Source organism: Corvus cornix, chromosome 8, assembly GCF_000738735.6.
Source record: "Corvus cornix cornix isolate S_Up_H32 chromosome 8, ASM73873v5, whole genome shotgun sequence".
Classification (NCBI taxonomy): domain Eukaryota; kingdom Metazoa; phylum Chordata; class Aves; order Passeriformes; family Corvidae; genus Corvus; species Corvus cornix.
The window spans coordinates 27,296,299-27,316,948 of record NC_046338.1 but is presented as its reverse complement, the minus strand read 5'-3'; the positions used below and the strand labels follow the sequence as shown (position 1 = coordinate 27,316,948).

The following is a 20,650-nucleotide window of genomic DNA, read 5'->3' as shown; positions in this document are numbered from 1 at the left end:
CTGTGGCAGTGCCCCACCACCACAGTGGAACTGGAAACCACCCTTTTTGTGCAAAGCCTGTATGACATTTGCTCTTTGACAGTCACACACATCACCCACCCCTTCCTATCCTGAAGGTCTGGTGTGTCAGCCAGGCTGATCTGGAGTTGAGTCATTGCCAACTCCAAAATGGAAGTGACAGAAGATTACTGTTTTACAGACCTGGTAAAACCGAAATAGCTGGGAACAGAATATTTGTCTCCAGGCCGATTCTCGTGTGATGACAGCGATGTCTTTGGAGTTCAAACACGTCTCCCTGGTGCTTCATCGACCCCTTTGCTCCTGCCTTATCATCCAGAGTTTAAATACCTGTTGTGCTCTGGGGCCAGTCATCAGCCTGGGTGTTCTTACAGCAACAAAGAGGAACACTGCAAGAAATCCTGGGATGCTGCTGATCTCTCCCCTACAGCCATGGCAGCAGCGGGCACCATCCAGCTGCTGAGGTCAGAACCCACCCGAATGCACACAGGGACGATGGGATGAGGGCATTCCTGGGATGGAGATCTCCCCTCTTGTTAAAGCACTGCTGCTCCTGCTGTGCACAAGGGCAGGGAGAGGTCAGCGAGGCAGCCTGGAGCTGTGTGGCCCATCCATGGCCACAAAGGGCTTGTGGCAGGGGAGGACACAGAGATGGCTCTGCTGGATCCTGGCAGGGAGACCTAATTCAAAAGAACCAAACCTCTCACTGAATGCAAAGGAGGAAACTAATGTTAATTGGGGGATGGAAGGGGCTGGGAGGGGGCACAGGTGAAGTGGAACTCCCAGTAATTAAACATGAGATACAACATGGCCCAATGCTGGGCCTGGGGTGGGCAGCAGCTCCCCAGTACCCCTCCAAATGCTTGGGGCAGGCTCCGAGGAGGAAAATCAGCACCACTCAAAGGGCTCTGGACAAAGGAGAAAGCACTTCAATGGAAGAAGGTTGACTGCAAAACCTCTTCACCACAATTTTCTCCAAGATCCCAGAATATGATGTGGAGTTTGGGAAATACTGCATCAGCCTCCTCAAGAGAAGTTTGGGCCTCAAATAACTTCCCTGGCACTTCTTTTGAGAGGAACCATGAAATCCCATTTACAGCCAAACACAGTCTACCAGATAGGAGCAGTTTTCCTCCTCTTCCCACCTTCCTCCTTTCCACGCCACTGAATGCATTTGAGCTGAGCAAAGCAATGGGGAGGTAGGCTCCAAGGAGAGATGCATTTTCAGCCAGAGTAATCTGCTTATATTATTACAGGCCCTCATCTGCCACATATGTTCAGACTTTTAACAAAATCTCCCAGGATTTTGCAAAGGTGGAAGAACTACAGCAGGTTCCAAACCTCCTGCACACCCTGGTGCCTCCCAGCCAGCAGCACAACAGCCGACCCAGGCTGACACAAATATTGCCATCTACAGGTCCAGCAGGAGGCTGTAATTCATCCAGAAGTCTAAAGCACCTGCTGCTGGTTGGAATACGACCACAGGTAAGATGGGAATTGCTTCTCCTCGCTCACAAAACGTCCACAGAAGCGCAGGTCTCTAGTGCCATCAGCAGCAGCAAGGAAAACATGAAATAAAAGAATTATTAAAACTAAGAGAAGGCTGAAAGAAAGACCATGATGTGTCTAACAGTGTTTGTGTGGGGACATTTACACACATTTACACCTGGACAAGGAAATGTTTCAGAAGAACAGACCCAACCCCAGCACTTCTGCACTACTGTGAGAGCTTTCCAAAGCACTTTGCAGAGAAGGGTTTGCGGGATCAAGCTCCAGGACTCTTTATTAATCAAAGTATTTTAAATAATTGAAATGTGCAGTCTCTCGACTCTCCCAAGCATAGTTACCTGCTTGAGAACTGGCATAAATTATGGAAAAAATCGTATCCAGGAGCAGAGAGACATCACCTTGAAGAATTCATCACAAACCCAACAGCTCCATAGCACTGAGAGATGCCACAGCCCCAGGAAGGGCGATGTGATGGAAGGGAGGCAGAGAAACTTCATCTCCAGGGAGGTCAGGATACTTGAGAAGGGCTGCCTGCCCAATGCAGCTGCTCAAATGAGTGAGGATTTAGGGAAATCAGAGCTGGCTGGTGGTTTTTGACCATTAATAGGATAAAGCTGAACATGCCATAAAGGAGCCTGACATGGAGCTTTTATAGGGGAAGCTGCTGAAGCTCTGGAGTTGTCTGAATCCTGGGATACAGCAACCACTGGGCTCAGACTGAGGCTGCCAGGGGACCAGGGACCTGTGGAGCCCAGAGATAGCTTCTGCCTTCAGGAAAGAAGTTGATTTCTCACAGCTGCTGCTTGGAAAGCTGCTCCTGCTGGATGGGCTCACACCCAACCCTGCAGGAATATGAGCAACTCCCAGGTCTGTCCCCACTGCCTCATCCCCTGCCCAACAGCCAAAGGTAAATCCAGTGCAGGGATGGCAGCAGGAGGGAGCTGGGGGTTTCTGGACATATTCCAGGTATGGCACAGCAGTGATGGGGAATGAAATCTTCTGATGTGGACTGTCCAGCCCAATCAGAGCGAACATTGAGGGAAACCTCTTTAGTCAAGAAATTCAGCAGCAACTTACAGATTTGCAGAGGTCACAGGTGATCTTTGAGGGACTTAGATTCTTTAACGGGATGTGACTTTCAGAAAGCCCAGTGAAAAATGGCCAATATTTGCGTGGAGTGCCCCACTCAAGTGTCAGCCACATCCTAAGAGATGCTGTTAATGCAACCTCAGTCTGGTCCACACCCATCCCACAAATGAAATCAACACAAGGACAGCAAACTACACTGACAAAGCTTCTTCACAGGATGCAGTGCAAACCCTGCCCTCATATGGCATCAAAGCTGGAAGAAATATCTGCAGAGGTAACAATCTTCTTTGAAATAATAAATACAAAAGCTGTATTTTTTTCCTTTTTTTTTTTTTTAACTCATGACAGCATTTGTTAAAAATATTACATCTGCTTTTGAGAAGGTAATATCCTCTCCATTTAATATGGAAAAATAAACTCTACAGGACACCCAACAGATCCCCCCAGTTGGCACAGAGCTGCTTTAAGAGATCAGATGCACGGGACACATCAAGGTGGAGGAGAGGTTTGGTCTTCCTTGTCCCCAGACTCTTAAAACATCATGTTGTAGGAATGGTAAAAGACAAGAATACATAAAAACAGTAAAATGTTTATTTTCTTAGAAAAAAAGAGATTCAAAATGATTGTGATCACACTCCCATTCGTGCTCAGCAAAGCCAATACTGCAAGCTTAGTCCTTGATTAAGATACCTGTTAAACGAAACTTTTTTCCTCTTAAAATACAAATTCCTGATCCTGTATCACTTCCAGTATTTCAGTGATAACATACTTTTAATGGATAATAGTTTCTCAGCTTCTTCTCAGCTGAGAAACAAGGCCTGCCATGGCAAAAACATCCCATCTCCAAAGCTTGGAATCACCAGCACTAACAAGCACTCCGGCCCCGACGCGGAAGGACACACAGCTTAGGGGTGTTTCTTAGATGCTTGGATGTTCACTTATGGAAGCTTGGTATAACACTACCTCATCTGATAGAAAACAGGCCAGAAGCCTCAAGAAAATCAACACCGTCTTTTGGATTAACTTTTAAGGATTTGCTGCGTATCTGGACACAGAAAAAAGTGAGAAGTTGCAACAAGTTTTAACTAGCAGCAACAAAAACAGTTCCTTAGGAGTTCTTAGCAATATTCCTCATGTGTTCATTAGGAAACACTGTAACTGAATGGAGCATATAATGTGGAAATGGTCTTCTGTTATGGAGTGCTGTTCGCTCGAGCAGACATCCCGAAGGTTGTATCCAGAAGGCTGGGTTGGATCTATTTACACTGGAGGTGCTCCTGGGGCGAGCGCAGAGCTGGCACTATGTGACATCCTCCTCCTCTGAACAGTAGTCACGACCCTGCAGGGACAAAGGCCAGGCAGTCGGTACATGGAGACAGCACACAGGAATAAATCCAGGGAATGCTTACTGAGAGCAGTTCTCTAAACCTGGGGGGTTTAAGTTCAGAGCTGGGTAGGAACCGTAGACACAGGGAATTTGCAGGAAACCAGGATAGAAGACACTTCTCTTTCTGTCACTATTAATCTCATAAACGTCCCCCATATACTGAATTCCAGGGGAGGTCCAACAAACTGATTTACAAACCTGCTTTTATGTAAAGATCCACTTTGATGGACACAGCCCCGAGATTTGTTGTGAAAGGATAATCTCTGAGGCAAAAGCAACAAAGCACGTAATCCTATGAGCAACACAAGGCAGCTGCTGTGAACAAGAACCGCTCATCTGATAACCCCAGCAAGAGTTTAACCACAGAGCAAAAGATACCATTCGTATTGAAATTACGCTTGTACTACGGGGGATTCAGCCCAAGCTTCACAAAACATGGGTTTCTTATCAGACCAGTCATGTTATACCTTTTATCCCATCCCAAACACAGGTGTGGAGCAGCATCTCTCTGGGTATTCCCCTTGGGATGGTCTGGAGAAGGCACATCCTGTCCCTCCCTACCCGTTCTTGCAGAGCAGCAAGAAAGGACCCGCTGGGAGCCACTGTCCTTGTCCCCCTGCACAAAACCAGCTGGAGCTCAGCTGTTCGGTACAAGGCACCCAGGGTATCTTGCATCAAACAAGTGCCTCAAATGCAGGACACAAAATCTCAACCTCTGGACTATTTCCCATTGTTCCCGTGTGCTGGGTGTATCACCTGAGCACCTGGAGAAGGAGAGCAGGAAAGACAAAAGTTTAAAAAAACGGAGAGATCGGTGTTCTTAACAGCAATCAGTTTATCTGGGACACACAGCTGGGCTGCACACCAGGAACAAAGGCTCCAAAATGTCTCTGCAGTGAAAATCCCAGCACCGATGGTGGGACTGCAGAGCCTGGCTTTGCTGGAGTCCACACCCAGTAATGTGCAGTGCTCTTACAACTCCCTGTGGCCCAGCACTGAGAGCAGAAGGGTTTTCTAAGTACATTAAAATAACCCCCAAGAGACTTATCAGCCCAAATTCGGACTCAGAAATCACTGACCCAGAAAGAAAGGAAAAAAAAAACAAACCATTTTTTGAGCTGTGACTCAAAAAGAAGGAACATTGAAATTCTTTGCAGTGAAGCACAAATCTGTCGGTTTTCTCCAGGCCAGGGACCACATCTGGACAAATCCAGGAGACTGACCTGGTGGTGATGAAGGCTTTGCCCAAAATGCTTCAGAGCTGTGAAAGGCAGCAGCAGTGACTGAGGGCTGAGCTCAGGACATTTCCAGGACATCCATTTACCTGCTCAAGAGGGAGCACTCCCCACTGGTGGCCATCACTACTATTAAAGCCTCAAGCAGACCCAAATCTGAGAGAAGAAAAGCCATCCTTCACTTTTTCCCTCCTACTCCTCCTACCGTTCTTCTGCTTTTGGGTTTGCTCCATGGCTGCCAAGTGCATCAGTTCTCAAATGGATGCCAAGGAACTGCTTCAAACCAACGTGCTGAGCAAGGTCTGGCAATAGCACAGACACACCACCTCCCACCAAAGGCCTGAAGGCCACCACGAGCTGGGCTGAGCCTTCCAGACACGTCATTTCCATCTGCACACTGCTGGAGATGGGGACACATCCATGTCATCCTTTGGGTGACCCAATAAGCTCAGGTGATGCCCAGACTGCGGTGAATCCTCATGGTGCCCGACAGAGCTTTGGTCTAAAGGTTACTCCCCAAATGCATTTTTGTCAGTAATAACAAGGCCAGCATTGCTCAGGAAGATCAGAGAAGGAATAAAGTGCCCTGCTGTCACAGCCTTTCCCGCTGCATCAGAAATCCAAGACAAGGGTTGTGTCCTCGGTGCTCCTTGGGCAGAGGGCTGCCACTCCCTGCTGGCAGAAGAAAGGCAACTTTGGCCCCAATCCAGTAAAATACTTTAAAATGTCCATTTTTGACCTGTTGGTTGTTTCAGAGGATGCTTGACAAATGCTGGAGGAGATGATCTCTTGATCACTGAGAGGCTGCTGTGCTTGAGATGGGCAGTTATCCTGGGAGGCCTGGGAAAACCTCATGGGAAATGGTCAGCTAAGAGCCTGCAGAAACCACATTGCTCTAGTGGAAGTGTCCCTGCTCACTGCAGGGGTTGGACCAGGTGACCTTTAAAGGTCCCTTCCAACCCAAACCACTCTCTGATTCTACGATTCCATGATTTCCAGTCAAATCCCATCCAGGGGAGCAGGCTCCTGCATCCAGAGGAGCCAGAGGTACAGAGCAAGTGGCTACTAACAGGAATGCATGGGCCACCCATGGACTAAGTAAATTGTGGGCTCAATCCCTGCATAAGCCATTCACATGAGTTGGACTCAATGATTCTTGTGGGTCCCTTCCAATTCTGTGATTTCTGAGATTAATGATTTAATGATTGAAAGTGTGAATGAATTATGTTGAGGAAGATGAGAACTGTAATACATGCCTCCAAGTCCATCTAATTCCTGAGGAATCCCATTTCCCACCTCTGCAGTTTCAAAATCCAACTGTCAGCTTTTGTAGATGTCCACAGAACACTCTGAGTGTTTCTTAACGAGTGTGTGAATTTAAGGTAAATTAAAAAGCAGCCTGATGTTCTTTTCCTGCCGCCTGCACTCAAACCAGAAGGGCATCTCTCCCCTTGCTGCACCTCCCAAGTGCTCCCCTCCTGATGTCCCTCCAGGGGATGCATCATGGCTCATGATATCCTTTTAGGGAATAAAAAGAGAAAGAAAAAAATCGCAGGGAAAAGGCCTTTTCCCCATTGTGTGGGTGACAGGCCAATAAACAACACTGCCCGGCTCAATGGCCCCTTGTGCCGGAGGACTGGGCCAGGCGGGGCAGAGGACGAAGACGGAGAGGAAGCAGGGGAGGGAGAGAAGGAAGGGGAGGGAGAGGTGGGAGGGGAGGAAGAGGAGGCAGGGGAGGCAGAGGAGGGAGCAAGCAGCCCTTTCTCCTGCGGGCTGGCGGGGCTGGGGACACAGTGGCCCCTTTGAGGGGCCCGGCTGGGCAGCCCCCACCCGGCCCCGCGCTGGGAACCCTTTTCATCAGGTTTTGTTTACAGCCGTCGCAGAAAGGACGGGAAGAAAATGCCGGGAGGCGGCACTAAATCATTGTATACTGTGCTTATTTTTGTCCGTTTCTCATTTTGTTAGGGAAAAATCAATGGAGTCATTAAGAGCAATCCACTTTGCTAATGAGTTTCAGCCTAATCATTGTGCCCTCGCATACGTTGGGTTGGCAGCCCATTCCCAAGGGCACTCCCTCCATTCCATACAAGGAGCTGCTTTGTGTCCACTGCCCGCTTCCATGCCCAGCGTTACTAACGAGGGATGCAGTGAGTTGCTGCCAGTTGCATCTTTCCCATGGGTTGGGTATTCTCCCACCAGCTCCCCGGGACTTGGTGAGTGGACGGGTGGAGAAATCCCTGCACACCCACCCGACACAGCGCTGGTGCTCAAGACCAAGTGATCTGCTGACCCACAGTGACATCCCCCATGGGGGTGGCAACACCATGTCCCAGGCTCGGGGTACCCACCAGCCCCACATCTTCACAATTTTTAATCTCATTTTTGTCCATGAGCATGTTTGCATTGTGATTGTTTTTTACAAACCATTGTAGCCATGTAGGAGACTAGTTTATGATGATGGGACTGGTGACAGTTTTCCTCTGGTACAGCTGCCCAGGATTGTTTTACCATGGTCCCTTTTGAACCACAAAGCCAGAGGTGCTTCTCTTGTGGGGTTACAATCCCCAAATATAATCCCAGGAATTGCTTGTCAATTGTTCCATTACCCCTCAGCCTTTTTCCTACAGAGAGACAGCTGCCTATACACTCTGGCACAGCCCCCAGTAATAACATATACTTCAAGGAGATAATTCCTCTAGATCATTGTACTGCTCTGTGGAGGATTCAGAGACATTTTTCCCATCATTTTCCAGGACAGCCACCATCAAGATGTTTGTGCTAGCAAGCACTAAATGGGCAAATTTTCCTCAGTCAATGCTTCATACGTTATAGCTTTTATTTCTATTTATTTCATGCAAGCCCTGGTGGGACAGGGCCCCTTCAAGGCAATGGACTTGAGCCTGCAGGGCTGTGCCCAGGATCAACTCTGCTCTGAGCCATCCTGTGCAATTCATGGAATCCCAGAACAGTTTGGGTGGGAAGAAACCTTAAAGCCCATCCTGTTCCACCCCTTTCCACTAGCCCAGCTTGCTCCAAGCCGCATCCAACCTGGCCTTGGACACTGCCAGGGATCCAGGGGGCAGCCACAGCTTCTCTGGGCACCCTGTGCCAGGGCCTCCCCACCCTCACAGTCATGAATTTCTTCCCAATATCCCATCCAACCCTCTGGCAGTGGGAAGCCATTCCCCCTTGTCAAATGGTACTCCAGGCTCTTGTCCCAAGTCCCTCTCCAGCAACAGGTCTATGTCCTTCCTGTGCTGGGATTTCTTTTCAGGGAGTAACATACAATTTGCATGGAGCCCTGTGGAATCACGGTCCAAATAAATCTGTGATGCAGAAAGAAGATAAAAACAACCAAAGGCTTGAGAAACCTCAGGAGAGACGTGTTAATTCTTCACTGTGTGTTTCACAGCAAATCTTTTTGAGTCCAAATGCAACAACTGACTAAATTAGTCCTTGATCTATTAGACTGGAGAGAACCCAGGTCATTCATTTACTTGCCTGAATACCAACACAAATGGCCTGGTACCAGGACATGTTTCTATCTTCTTAATCAGAGCCAATAGTTCAAAACCAGATTTATCCCAACATGGGAGTGCAGTGACTGTCCCAATCCTGGCTGCAGCCAGTAGAGCCCACTTCTCCTCTGCTGGGGGTACAGGCTGAGGCTCCGGGCTCGATGTTACACAAACAGCAACACCTCGCCACACAGAGCTGGCGCAGCAGGACGTGCAGAGCTAACTCCAGCAGACACACAGCTGCCGGGACACCCTGAAAGTCTCTCAGAACCGGAGTTCAGAGATAGCACGTTGGGCGCCAAATGTGGAAAAGGTATCTTTTCAGCTTTATACCGGCTAGTGCTTGTATTTCAATGCCTCGAGCAGCCTTGAGAGGTAGCAAGGGCGATCTAGCACTTTAGTAGCTCTAGAATCGGTACCTGAATCAGCTGCAGAGCAAATACCATCAGCAGAAGCAAAGAGGGAGAAATATAGCTCCCCGCTCGCTCAATTTCCTGCAGTTAGAAGCTTTCAAATGAGACAGACAACCAGAGATATTCACAGGAAAGTCGCTGAGCTGAGTGAGAGCGCGTTTGCCTCCCCTCGACCATCTTTTATTAGGAGAAGGGGAAAGGGGAGGACTGGGGGCAGACCCAGGGTGACCGGCCAGTCAGACACTGCTGAAGAGTCTGAGTTACATTTGGCTTTGCCTGCGCTTGGAACAAAGGAGCTCAGAGCACATGTCTTTGGGAGGGAGGAGGGGAAGCTCGGAACAGGCAGCAACACAGTGACTGTCCCAATCCTGGCTGCAGCCAGTAGAGCCCACTTCTCCTCTGCTGGGCACAGCAGATCTCAGATTTATCCAGCAGCTGCAGGGTTTCCTTTAGGAGGACTGTTCAGTCACTCTCTGATTCCTTCTCTGGTTTCCAAAGACATACTTCTGTCTTTTTCTGCCTTCATCTCTCAGGTCAAGAAAATCACTTGTACTCCTGACCCACATCTTTCTAATTTACTCCAGGGAATGCTCTCCTCGAGCTTAATTGCTGCTATTACCTGTTGCTCATCCTCCACTGGAATATGTTTCTGTAATTTCAGGCTAATTTTCAATAAATGATGATATGGCTGACAGCAGATGAGCTGCCTCCTTCCCACTGCCAGTCTCTGCTCCATTTCCCCCTGAACTCTGGAACACACATGCTTTTTGTCTCCCAAAGCAAAGCCCGTGACTCCACTCACAATAACCTCAGCCAGCAGGAAGCCCCAGGAGGACTCACTGCAGCCACTGGCAGATGTTGGGCACTTTTCTGAGCCTGCTCTGCCACCGCTCAGGGCCTCGTGCTGCTCACAGGTCCTTGGTCTCCCCCTTTGCTCTCTCTCCATGGTCTGCCACAGGTCAGAAAGTGTTTGGACAACACTTTTAGGCATGTGGTGGGATTCTCAGGGCTGTCCTGTGAGTTGGACTCCATGGTCCTTGTGGGTCTCTGCCAGCTCAGGATATTCTATGATATTACAAATAACTACAGCTTCTTGTGCTGTCAACTGCTCAGCTCTCTCCAGCTGCTCCCAGTATCCCATCTAACCTGTAACTCTGGCTTCTCATCAGGTCTGGGAGTATTTTTACCTCAAATTCTGGTGTTTCTTAAAGGACTGGGTTGACTCCAGCAGAACCAATATCTAAGCCCATGTTCGAGGCTGACTTTCACATTCTCAGTCAGTCCTACCCCAGCCCTCATCCCAGTGTTTCTGCCTTCCAGCAAACCCTATGAATGGCACTACCACCATCACAGGCAGTTCTGTACATGCCAGTTCAGCTCCAGCTCTCAGAGCAGGGACAGACAGACTCACTCAGAGACAGAGCAGATGTCCCCCTCTGAACGACTCAAAGTGTTTTGACACTGAATTTTGGTAGACAGAAGCTCCATGCTTCATGACATTCTGGTTTTTACCTTTTGGGTGACATTTGCAGGAGGCAGTGGGAGCTTTGTAGGAGCAGCCAGGAACGCACTGCTGGGGGCAGGACTTCCAGAGAAACTCTCCAGACTGTTCCAGTAAGGCTTTTTTTCATCTCCAGGACTCATGAATACTTCCTGTTTGCAGCTGATGAAACACCAGCCCGTGTTCTTTCCATTTCACACTTTGGCTGCAGGAGTTTTATTTCAGCTGCCCTCCCTGTCCATGTGATGGCTGTGCCAGGTCCAAGCACCCATGTAACGTTCCTGCCTAATGCTCACACGTCAGAGCTGTTGTTACTCACTTGGGGTTGGTGACCCAGCACCCCTGGGGATCTCAGTGGAGCTGAGGATGTTTTGCTCCTGACTGCAGTTCCTGCAGCACAGCCCATGGAGCAGCATCTCCATCACAAATCCAACAGCCGCGGTTACACAGGAGCACCACAACGTTTGGGACCTCACCAGCCACAGGCAACACCCCCCAACACGTCCGCACACTTTTCCAGCTGCCACTGGTGAGCCGCTCACTGATACGATTCCTTGAAATGTTCGACTGCTGTCCTCCATCTCTCTGGAGAACCAACTGAAAATGCTATTTAGGGATCAGACAAAACCCCTCATATTTTCCAATCTTTTTGGCACTGGTGGCGACACCTAGACAAAAAAAAGTGTTGCGGGCAAAGATGAATTTAAAAGCCCAAAACTTCTCTTATGAAGACTATTTCCTCAGGCACAGGAGATCCTCAGGGAACACAAATCCCATGTTCAGCTGCACATTAACTCCTGCCAATCCCATCAGCTGTCAGCAGCTTGGTCTCTTTGACAGATAAACAGTGGATTTCCTCTAAACAGACAATCTCCTGATGCCGAAGATAAATTATCCCCAAGATAAATTAGCCCTGGAGATCACCTGGGAACATCTCCAAGCTGATCCAAACAGCTCCAAACAGAGGAGACAGGGTCAGCTGCACCTCAGCATGGCAGCTGGGGAATGAGGGGTGTTAGTGCCCTGCCACAAACCTCGGGAACAAAAATTAACCAAAATTCATAATTAGATACAGCCTGATGGCGATGTCTGGTCTGTAGATAAGATACATCTCTGGAAAATCCATTTCACTGGAGATTCTGTGCTCAACATTGTGGAAGGTGATGATGTCCAGGAAAAGCATCTGAATATTCATAGCGTGAATGCATTTATTCAAAGGAGATGTAGCTGTATTATGGATATTTAGAAATTCTACTTTTAAATGCATTCGGTTACATAAAATCTTACCCCTGTGAAATACTGGGTACAGAAATATTCTTCTCAGGAATCTATGAACTCCTCCTCACTTTTCCCCTTTATGTCTTTTTTTGCTTTCCTAATTTTTAATTTTTTTTAAGAGGAAAGTAACAAAAGTAGTGTTACTTGGGACAAGTAAGAGATGCACCCACTGTAGCAATGTGACTCCTAAGACCAGGACTGCTGGCAAAAACAGCAGAAATTCAGAGTCATGCGAGTAAAACTTTCCCTTCTACTCTGCAATCCAACATGACAACAGAATAGAATAGAATAACAGACTAGAACAGAATAGACTAGATTAGAATAGTCTAGTTTTCAGCTGGGGGGACCTACAATGATCAACAGCCCTGAGCACTTCAGGGCTGACCAGAAATTACTGTGTGTTGTTAAGGGCACTGTCCACATGTCTCCTGAACACCGACAGGCCTGGGGCATCCACCAGCTCTCTGGGAAGCCTGTTCCAGTGTCTGACTTCCCTCTCCATAAAGGAATGTTTCCTCATATCCAGTCTGAAACTGGGAGTAAAAATTAGTGTACTACAACTGAGGAAGCCAATATTTAATATTAAACAAGATACGACTCCAAAATAGGCTGTGTAAAGAGTAAATGAGTGTGTGAACATCAACCCCCCCAGCTCCCTCAGCTACTCCTGGCATGAGCTGTGTCCCACAAAAAAGCCGAGAGTATTAATTTAAAAGGTTTCTGAAACACACAAAAGCTGCTCTCAGGACAGCTGAGATATGCAAAGAATTACTCATCCTCTTCTTCGAAACATCTCCAACACCTCTATTTCACTGGCACAGCCCTGGAGCAGGGTTATCCACACTTACAGCCACACCATCCCTTGGAGCCAGTGGCTACTTTGAGGAGATTCAGCATGAAGTTCCCGGGGTATCCCAGATACTATCAGCATTAAGATTCCAGTTGTCTCCCACAGAGATGAGATGAAAGATCAAATCAGCAATGACATAAAACCCCACTTTGCTCTTCACCTTTATCCAGAAGGTATACCCTGAACATCTGAGTTAATCTGCCATTAATCCCAGACTGGTGACATTCCCACAAAACAAAGGATTCTCTCAGCACCTCCTGCGAACTCTTTGCCTTCCTGGTCTTTGCACTTGAACTATCTAACCAAGGAGCAGGAAGAGAGATCTTGGGCCAGACCCCTCCGAATCACAAAGAACACGGAGAGCTGCAGCAGGCAGGTCACTGTCCTCCCACAGATCTGGGAAAGCTGTGTCCACCCCCGAGGGAGAATAGATATTTACATTACTGTGCCTTACCTTTTCAATTTTTTCATCAAGCATTCTGAAGAATTCTTGTTGGCTTTCGGAGATGTGCATGCTGGAAAGCAAAGGAACAGTATCAATACCAACAGGATTTCTTCCATTATAAAACAGCCCAGGGTTGTTGAGGGGGCCCAGCTATCAGCTTCCACCACTGTGAAAAATAAATCACTTTATGCTTTCATCTAAAATGTCACTTTTTAATCTTTTTTCCCCCTATTTTTGGTTTGTCCACGAAAAATTACTGCATTTAATTCTGTGTACATGCATAACACTCAGGCTGTTAACTGGGACCCACATGCATCCAGAGGAGACTGTTCCCTTTTCCAGGCTGACTGCAGGAAGTACCTCTCCCTGGGCCAGTGAGAGTCCCCTCTCTGTCAGGACAGGAGGTTTTCCAGGACTGCCAACCTCACCACCACAGAATGAGACACCCACACCCTGAGGTTAAAGGCTGTGTCCTCTTATCCTGCCACTTGTTACAGGGGAGAAGAGACTGACAACTGCTACAACCTCCTGTCAGGGAGTTGTGCAGAGCCAGAAGGTCCCCTCTGAGCCTCCTTTTCTACAGGCTGAGCCCCCAGAGCTCCCTCAGCCGCTCCTGGTGCTCCAGACCCTTCACTTCAACTAATTCTGCAGCACCAAGAGGCTAAGTGATATGATTTTGCATTAGTAAAAGAGGGCTGGAAAATACTTTTTCCAGTGTCTGTAAAATGCTAATGGTCACACAAGACCACAGGTCCTTCCCCATGGGGAACCTGCAAGCTAAAAACACAGAAAGGACAAGGACACTAGGGTGAGGACGGATGGCAGGTGGTATTTGGGGTGTTTATTTATGTTAGCGGATGGTGAGAGCCTCCTTCCTGCACGAGTAACACTCCTCCAGGAAGGTGAGGCTGGAGCATCCTCTGGACCCGCAGTAGGGAGGAGCACCTGGGCTCACAGGGGGCTGGGGAAATGTGCCAGGGACTCCACGTGCAACACAAAAAAAAATGCAAAAAAGGGAGGATGCGGACTGGTGCCAGTGGCAACAGTGATGCCAAACAGTGAGAAGGACACACAGCTCTTGGAGATTTTCCCCAGCACAGAAAGCTGGCTCGGCTTGCTGGATTCCCACCCATCCCCTCTTCCTCAGAGTGATCCTTTCAGCTGTGATGAGTTAATGCCCTAAGTGCCCAACAACGGGCTGCACTTCCCCACAAAGCTCAGCATTGAGCCCTCCCTGCTATCGGCTGAACGTATACAAAGATTTGCTTATGTGGGACATAAATGAAGCTCAGTTCACAAGAGAAGGGCTCAGAAATGACATTAAAACCTAAAGCTGGGCATTCAGGAGCAGGAACAATTCACCTTTCAGTGGTTGAGGGAGTTCTTGTCCCCAGCTGTCTGCCTGTTCCTCAGGTTCCCACCTCCACCTCAGATGGGGAAGAGATGCTTATTTGGGACAACTGACCCCATCACCCACATATTCAGGTGCCTTGGAGAGGGATTTTAGGGCAGTGTAGCCCTTTATGGGTAGGCAAGTGCTTGAAAAATAGTCTTGCCTTTGCAACATCATAAATCCAGTTTCTAATAAAATTAGATGATACTGTAGTGACTGAACCATAATTCGTAAGAAAATTAAAAGAAGGCAGGGGAAAAAAAGGTGTATTGTGTAGTCATATCCCTGAAAATTCCCAGAGGATAATCCTACAGATCTGGTCTAGTGGAAGGTGCCTTTGCCCATGGCAGGGGGGTTGGGTTAGCTGGTTTTTCATGTGCTAACCCAAACCATTCTGAGAGTCTGATTTGGCAGGGTAAAAGTGGTCTGAAATAACCACTTTCATTTTATGCTTCAGGCTGCTGTCACTCCCTGAGTTATGAACTTGTCCCAGGGTACTTAGTGATCATTAATGGTGTCAGTGGGGTGAGTTTGGTGACGAACAGACAGAGCAAGTGCCTGTGAGATCAGGGCAAGGTGCAGGGGTAAGCCCTGAAGGTGTGGCAGGTACCAGGACTGGGTGTAAAGAGGAAGGACCAACCCCTCTCCCTCAGTCAAAGACCCCCATAAAGCTACTGCTGGCTCCCTACATCCCCTGGTTTTAGAGTCCAGGGCTCTGGATAGAAAAATCTAAATCCTCCTGCAGGGGGAAGGCCCTCACAATCTTACTTTTCATCTGACATCAAAATATTGTAAAAGAACTTATAATTTGGTACTTAGTCCATGTTTTGTTTAGAAGTAACATCCATTCTACCAGAACAGTATTCTAAGATGCATCTAATGATTTATCTATTCATTTCTGCTCTTCCAGCCGAGTAGCCCTTTTCCACCCAATGCCACCCCACCCTGCAGTCAGAATTGTCATGGCTTTTAGAAAATAAACCTTGGAAAAAAAACTGTACATGATAACAGCTATTTGCTGACTTGGCAATTAGCAACTCAAACACAGGTAGCCACTTTATAAACAGAAATGCAGTGGTAGGTTGGGCAAACAGCAGAGCCTTGGGCAAACACTGGAGGATCTACCCAACAACCTCATGTTACGTTCCGCACCTCTCTGGGAAGTCTCTTTATTTTTGCAGGTCTGTGACAGAAATATTTACCTCTGTCAATGCAATGTAAAAAATAGGCTTTTTGGTCAGTTCTGATTTCTGCAGGGACTTTTCAAATTAGAGTTTTATGAAGGAATGGAAGCCCTGGCCCCATGCAGTTCCTCTGCTGTGGATGTACCAAGAGATGACCCACCAAAAGAACAGCTCTTTTTTATCCCAGAGTAATTAGCCTCATGTTAGAGCATCTTAAATACATCTCTGACCCTGCTGGGAAGGACTGAATCACAGTAATGAAGTACAGCATTGCTGAAGAGTGATTTTACCTCCACCATCCTACCATGAATTTCTTTTCAATTACATCCAAAGCACTCAGCTTTTCCCTTTGAGAAGAGGCTGAATTACACTGTCAGTTGATTAGGAAATAACTGAAGTTTCCAGACTTTAAATCGTGTTCAAGGCACTTGACAGGCAGCAAGTTTAAGTTATTAAGTGCCCCGAGGGCAGGGCACAAGGAACAGCATTTCCACTGGTGTTCAAAATCCAAATCACCAACCTTTATCACTTGTTCTTCACAAACCCAATATGTGGCTCCACATAATCTGTTCTTTCCCAGCCAATTAGTGATTAAAATGTAACACTGAGTTAGATAAGAAATGAGTTACTACTATCAATAACCAGCTCTGCCACAAGAGGCAAATATTTCATGTAACACTGACTGACCCCAGGCAGAGTATGGGCACAGAACAGCCAACCAAGCAGGGAAGAACTCAGAGCTACAGAACAACCCTCATTTTAACAACCTGACCATTCCCAGACTCAGGCAGAGCAGCTGCTAATCTAAACCAGGAGCTAGCAAAAACCTCCCTGGGACTGATCCAGTCATATTTAGGAACACTAGTGGATATAGAGAAGTTTGTTCTGTGTAACTTGTATAGAAAGCTGAAAAATAGCACAGGGTCTTCTGTCAGGCACAATAGGATGCATTTCACCTATTTTCAATCCTGCATCTTTGCTGTGCAAAGGAGAGGATGCTTCCCAGTCTTGGGACACAGGTGATCTTACCTCTTGTACTTAACTCAGCATGACTTTAGGGCTGCTGGAGTCATTACTTTGTCTTTGCTAGGCAGTAACTGTGAACCTCACAGACACTGCTTAACCCCGTGTTTATTTTTATTATGATTTAAACAAAAGAAATTGAACTTACTTTGCTCTGGGTTGATGTACTAATCCTGGGATCTCTTTATTAGATTTAAGTCTTGCATTTGAACTGGCACTTTTTTCCTGAAACACACAAAAAGCACACAACAGTGTATTTATCAGAGTATTTAATCAGTAGTTATTAAGCACACAAAGGGTAACAGGCATTTGTCATCAGGGTGTCACACTCAGCTGGGTCCAGGCTCTTCTACCTGCACAACCGAATGAGAGAAGCTCAGCAAAAATGAAATTAAAGGTAACACAAGAGATGAAATGACCCCAGGTGGGCAATTTTTAAATGCCCTGGGCTCAGTGGCATGCGGAATTGCCTCTGAGTCACTGGGTGAAATCCAGGAATCAAACTCTGTGCTGGCCTGTAACTCTCCAGAGGTCCATGGGAAATGCGGGGTGCTCATATAAATCAGTAACAACACCAGCCTCCACCTTCACCAGAGCAAGGCAAAGCACTGGGAAGGCAGTCCCAGTGTCACCCAGCACCCACAGGCTGGCTCAGAACAGAGGGGGAAACATCAGCATTGAGGATCTGTCTGCAGGAGGAAGCATATGTCAAACATGCTGGTGAAGAGCAGCAACGGCTCTTCAAAAATTGGGCACAAGAGACCCAAGGAAGCAAATCATCTCTGGAGATCCCAAAAAGAAGGATGTGGGGCTGCTGGAGAGAGTCCAGAGAAGGCCACAGAGATGCTCCACAGGCTCCTCTGCTCTGGAGCCAGGCTGGGAGAGCTGGGAGTGTTCACCTGGAGAAGAGAGGGCTCCAGAGAGACCTCAGAGCCCCTTCCAGGGCCTAAAGGGGCTCCAGGAGAGCTGGAGGGGGATTTGGGACAAGGGATGGAGGGACACGACACTTGGAATAGCTTCCCACTGCCAGAGGGCAGGGATAGATGGGATATTGGGAAGGAACTCTTCCCTGTGAAGGTGGGGAGGCCCTGGCACAGGTTGCCCAGAGAAGCTGTGGCTGCCCCTGGAACCCTGGAAGCGTCCAAGGCCAGGCTGGATGCGGCTTGGAGCCACCTGGGCTAGTGGAAGGTGTCCCTGCCCATGGCAGGGGGTGGCACTGGATGGGCTTTAAGGTTCATTCCAAGACAAACCAGTCAGTGTTTATAGACAAGAATACAACCCTGTCCTTTGCAGAGGACCAGAACCATTAAAAACACCTTTAAAAAGGCCTGGGAGGGGAAAGAGAGAGTTGAGAGCCATTGAGAGCCAGCACTGCTTGGTAACACCTCGTCATCATGTCACAAGCTTCTGTAACCCAAAACTTGGTGCACACACATATCTATTATTTCCAAAATCCTTCAGATGGATATGGCCCCTTCCAGATCTTCCCAGTGCCATGTGTTAGGGAAAGCTGCTGGTGCAGATGGGAGAGGTCTGAGTCAAATCTTAGAGCTCACCCGCTCCACAAATCCCTCTGTATTTCTTAGGCATGTCACATCCATGGCAATTTAAGAAACATAAACCCAAGAATCAGTGTTTTAGTGGGTAATTTTGGTGGTTTTATTTAGCCTTATTTAGTCTTTGAATGTCTGAATCACACAAGATTTTGGAGAGGGCTACTAAATCACTGAATAAAAAAAAAAAAGGAGGCTGTCTAGCAGTTAATATTTTAATGAATAATTCTACAAGGGCTGTAAACATCAACTGCCTCAGCATATTTAACACTGTTTAATGCATATCTTTTAATCCTCCTAACCAGGGAACAGTGCCTTGCATGAAAATAGCAGTGAGAGAGAAACAAACCCTTCTTCCAAGCCTTACCAAGGGTGTCTGTGTTTGCTACATCCCACCAGCCACTGCCTGCCTGCCCAGGATCCCGTGATATCAAGCCAGAGCAGCAGAACAAAAGGCAAAATCACTTTTTTCAAAGCATGTTCTAATTTTAACAGTGCTAGGAGGGTGTGACATGTACATGTTGCATGTGATGAACACGTGTGTACACAGACACACAACCAATGACCTCATGTCTGACTCACATGGCTGTCAAAGCAAAACAAAAAGAGAGGGATGGGTCTCATGGAGAAGATATTCATGGAGAAGACACCGAAGCCATAAATGAGCTAAACCCTAGCCTCCTGCACCATGTGAGCCTTTACCCTCAGATCTACTCCATGGGATGGGAAGGGAAGACTGATCTACAGCTCCTGTGTCAGAAGCTGTGATAAATCAAGGCAGCATAAACTCAGCTTTCCACACCTCTGCTCGTGGTTTGGTGTCAGTGCAGCTCTATCAGGAGCTGGAATTAGCCCAAATCCCAGCCTAAAGAATTTCTGGCACTTAGGAACAAATAGAAGGACACAAGAAAAGTGTATGTTGCCTTCTCACTGTGGGTCCCAGAGCAATATTCAGAATATTAACTGACACGCATGGGAAAGAAAATGTGAAAAGAGAAATAAAATTCCTGTTTAGTTGACTTCAAGATTCCAGAGTTTACTCTTTCTCTCCTATTGCTCCTGATAATTACCACACCTCAATTATCTATTACAGCTCTCCTATTTAAGCAAAGAGTATGTCACCTTTTCCATCTGTTGCTCAGCAGGAACAGACAGAAAAGGAAGAGTTAAGAGAAAAATAAAACCCAACCAGGTCTCAAATTGGCTCATTGCTTTGTTTATAACTCTTACTTATGGCAGCGATATTTCATTGCACTGATCGAAATACTGGCTTGGATAAAAATAGGTATTCAAAAATAATTCTTCCAAATGCAAACAAATAGAATATTTTTTCCTCATCACTTCGAAGACAAACTGACTCATCAGAAATTAATGGTTTGTCTTCTAATACTAAGCTAACAAAAACACCTTGAAATGCTTTAATGCAGTCAGATTGTTCTTCCAGACTGACTTGACTTTGGCTTAAGGGTCACTTCTTGCAGTCCAACCTCATTTTCTCCCTTATTTAACATTAAATAAGTTACCACGCACCAACAGAACCACAACTGATTTTAGAGACCTAATCTGTTGCAAATCGAAATGAATATGCAGAAGTTTGGTTTTAATTTAGCTCTGCTTATAAGGATTATTTAAAATAAATGCAGTAAATGCTGCCTCACACCACAGGCTTGAAAGGAAATCCCCCAGGATGCTGCATTTGTAGAGCAGCAGTAGCAAAAAAGGAGAATAGTGGACATTTTACTCCACATTATTTTGCAATTAATCATTATCAATGTAAGGCTGTCATCCAATCAAGGTGATTTCATGTGATAAATTTGTTAATTATTGTTAATTCCTCCATAAAGGACGCACTATCTCCAGGATTTCAGGGCACTAACAGATGGCAGTGACTCTGCTGCCAGATGCTATTAACACAGCAACAGCCACTACTGCCATTATAATTAAATATCTGTCAACATTTCCCTTGATGCCTCCCCTCTGACGAACCCATTTCTAGAGACATGTGAACTTCATTTGAAGTATGTTGCTTTTCTTCATAAGGCTGCCACAGATGGACTCAGGTAAGCTGCTAATAGTCGCTTATAAAATAATATTCCTGATTTATATCAAGATGACACTTTTCTTCAAAGGAGCCAACAGCACCTTTAAACTGTTTTCCAGACCCATGCAATTCATCATTAAAGGCACTTAGGGGAAAAATGAAGTATTTGTTTTCTTTTTATACCATAAACTGTTCTTAAAAATAACTGTATTT

General features: G+C 46.8%; 1 protein-coding gene across 1 annotated transcript in view; it reads right to left on the bottom strand.

Moving 5' to 3' along the window:
- Positions 1-3,185: 3,185 nt before the first annotated feature.
- The window catches only part of C8H1orf21 (chromosome 8 C1orf21 homolog), a 108,480-nt gene continuing 91,015 nt past the window's right edge, over positions 3,186-20,650 (bottom strand). Inside the window, exons 4-6 of the mRNA XM_039556200.1 lie at positions 16,992-17,068; positions 13,253-13,313; positions 3,186-3,955 (exon numbers count right to left, since the gene is read on the bottom strand). Of these exons, the coding sequence (XP_039412134.1) occupies positions 3,917-3,955; positions 13,253-13,313; positions 16,992-17,068 (177 nt within the window). The 3' untranslated portion in view covers positions 3,186-3,916. The remainder of the gene's footprint in view (positions 3,956-13,252; positions 13,314-16,991; positions 17,069-20,650) is intronic.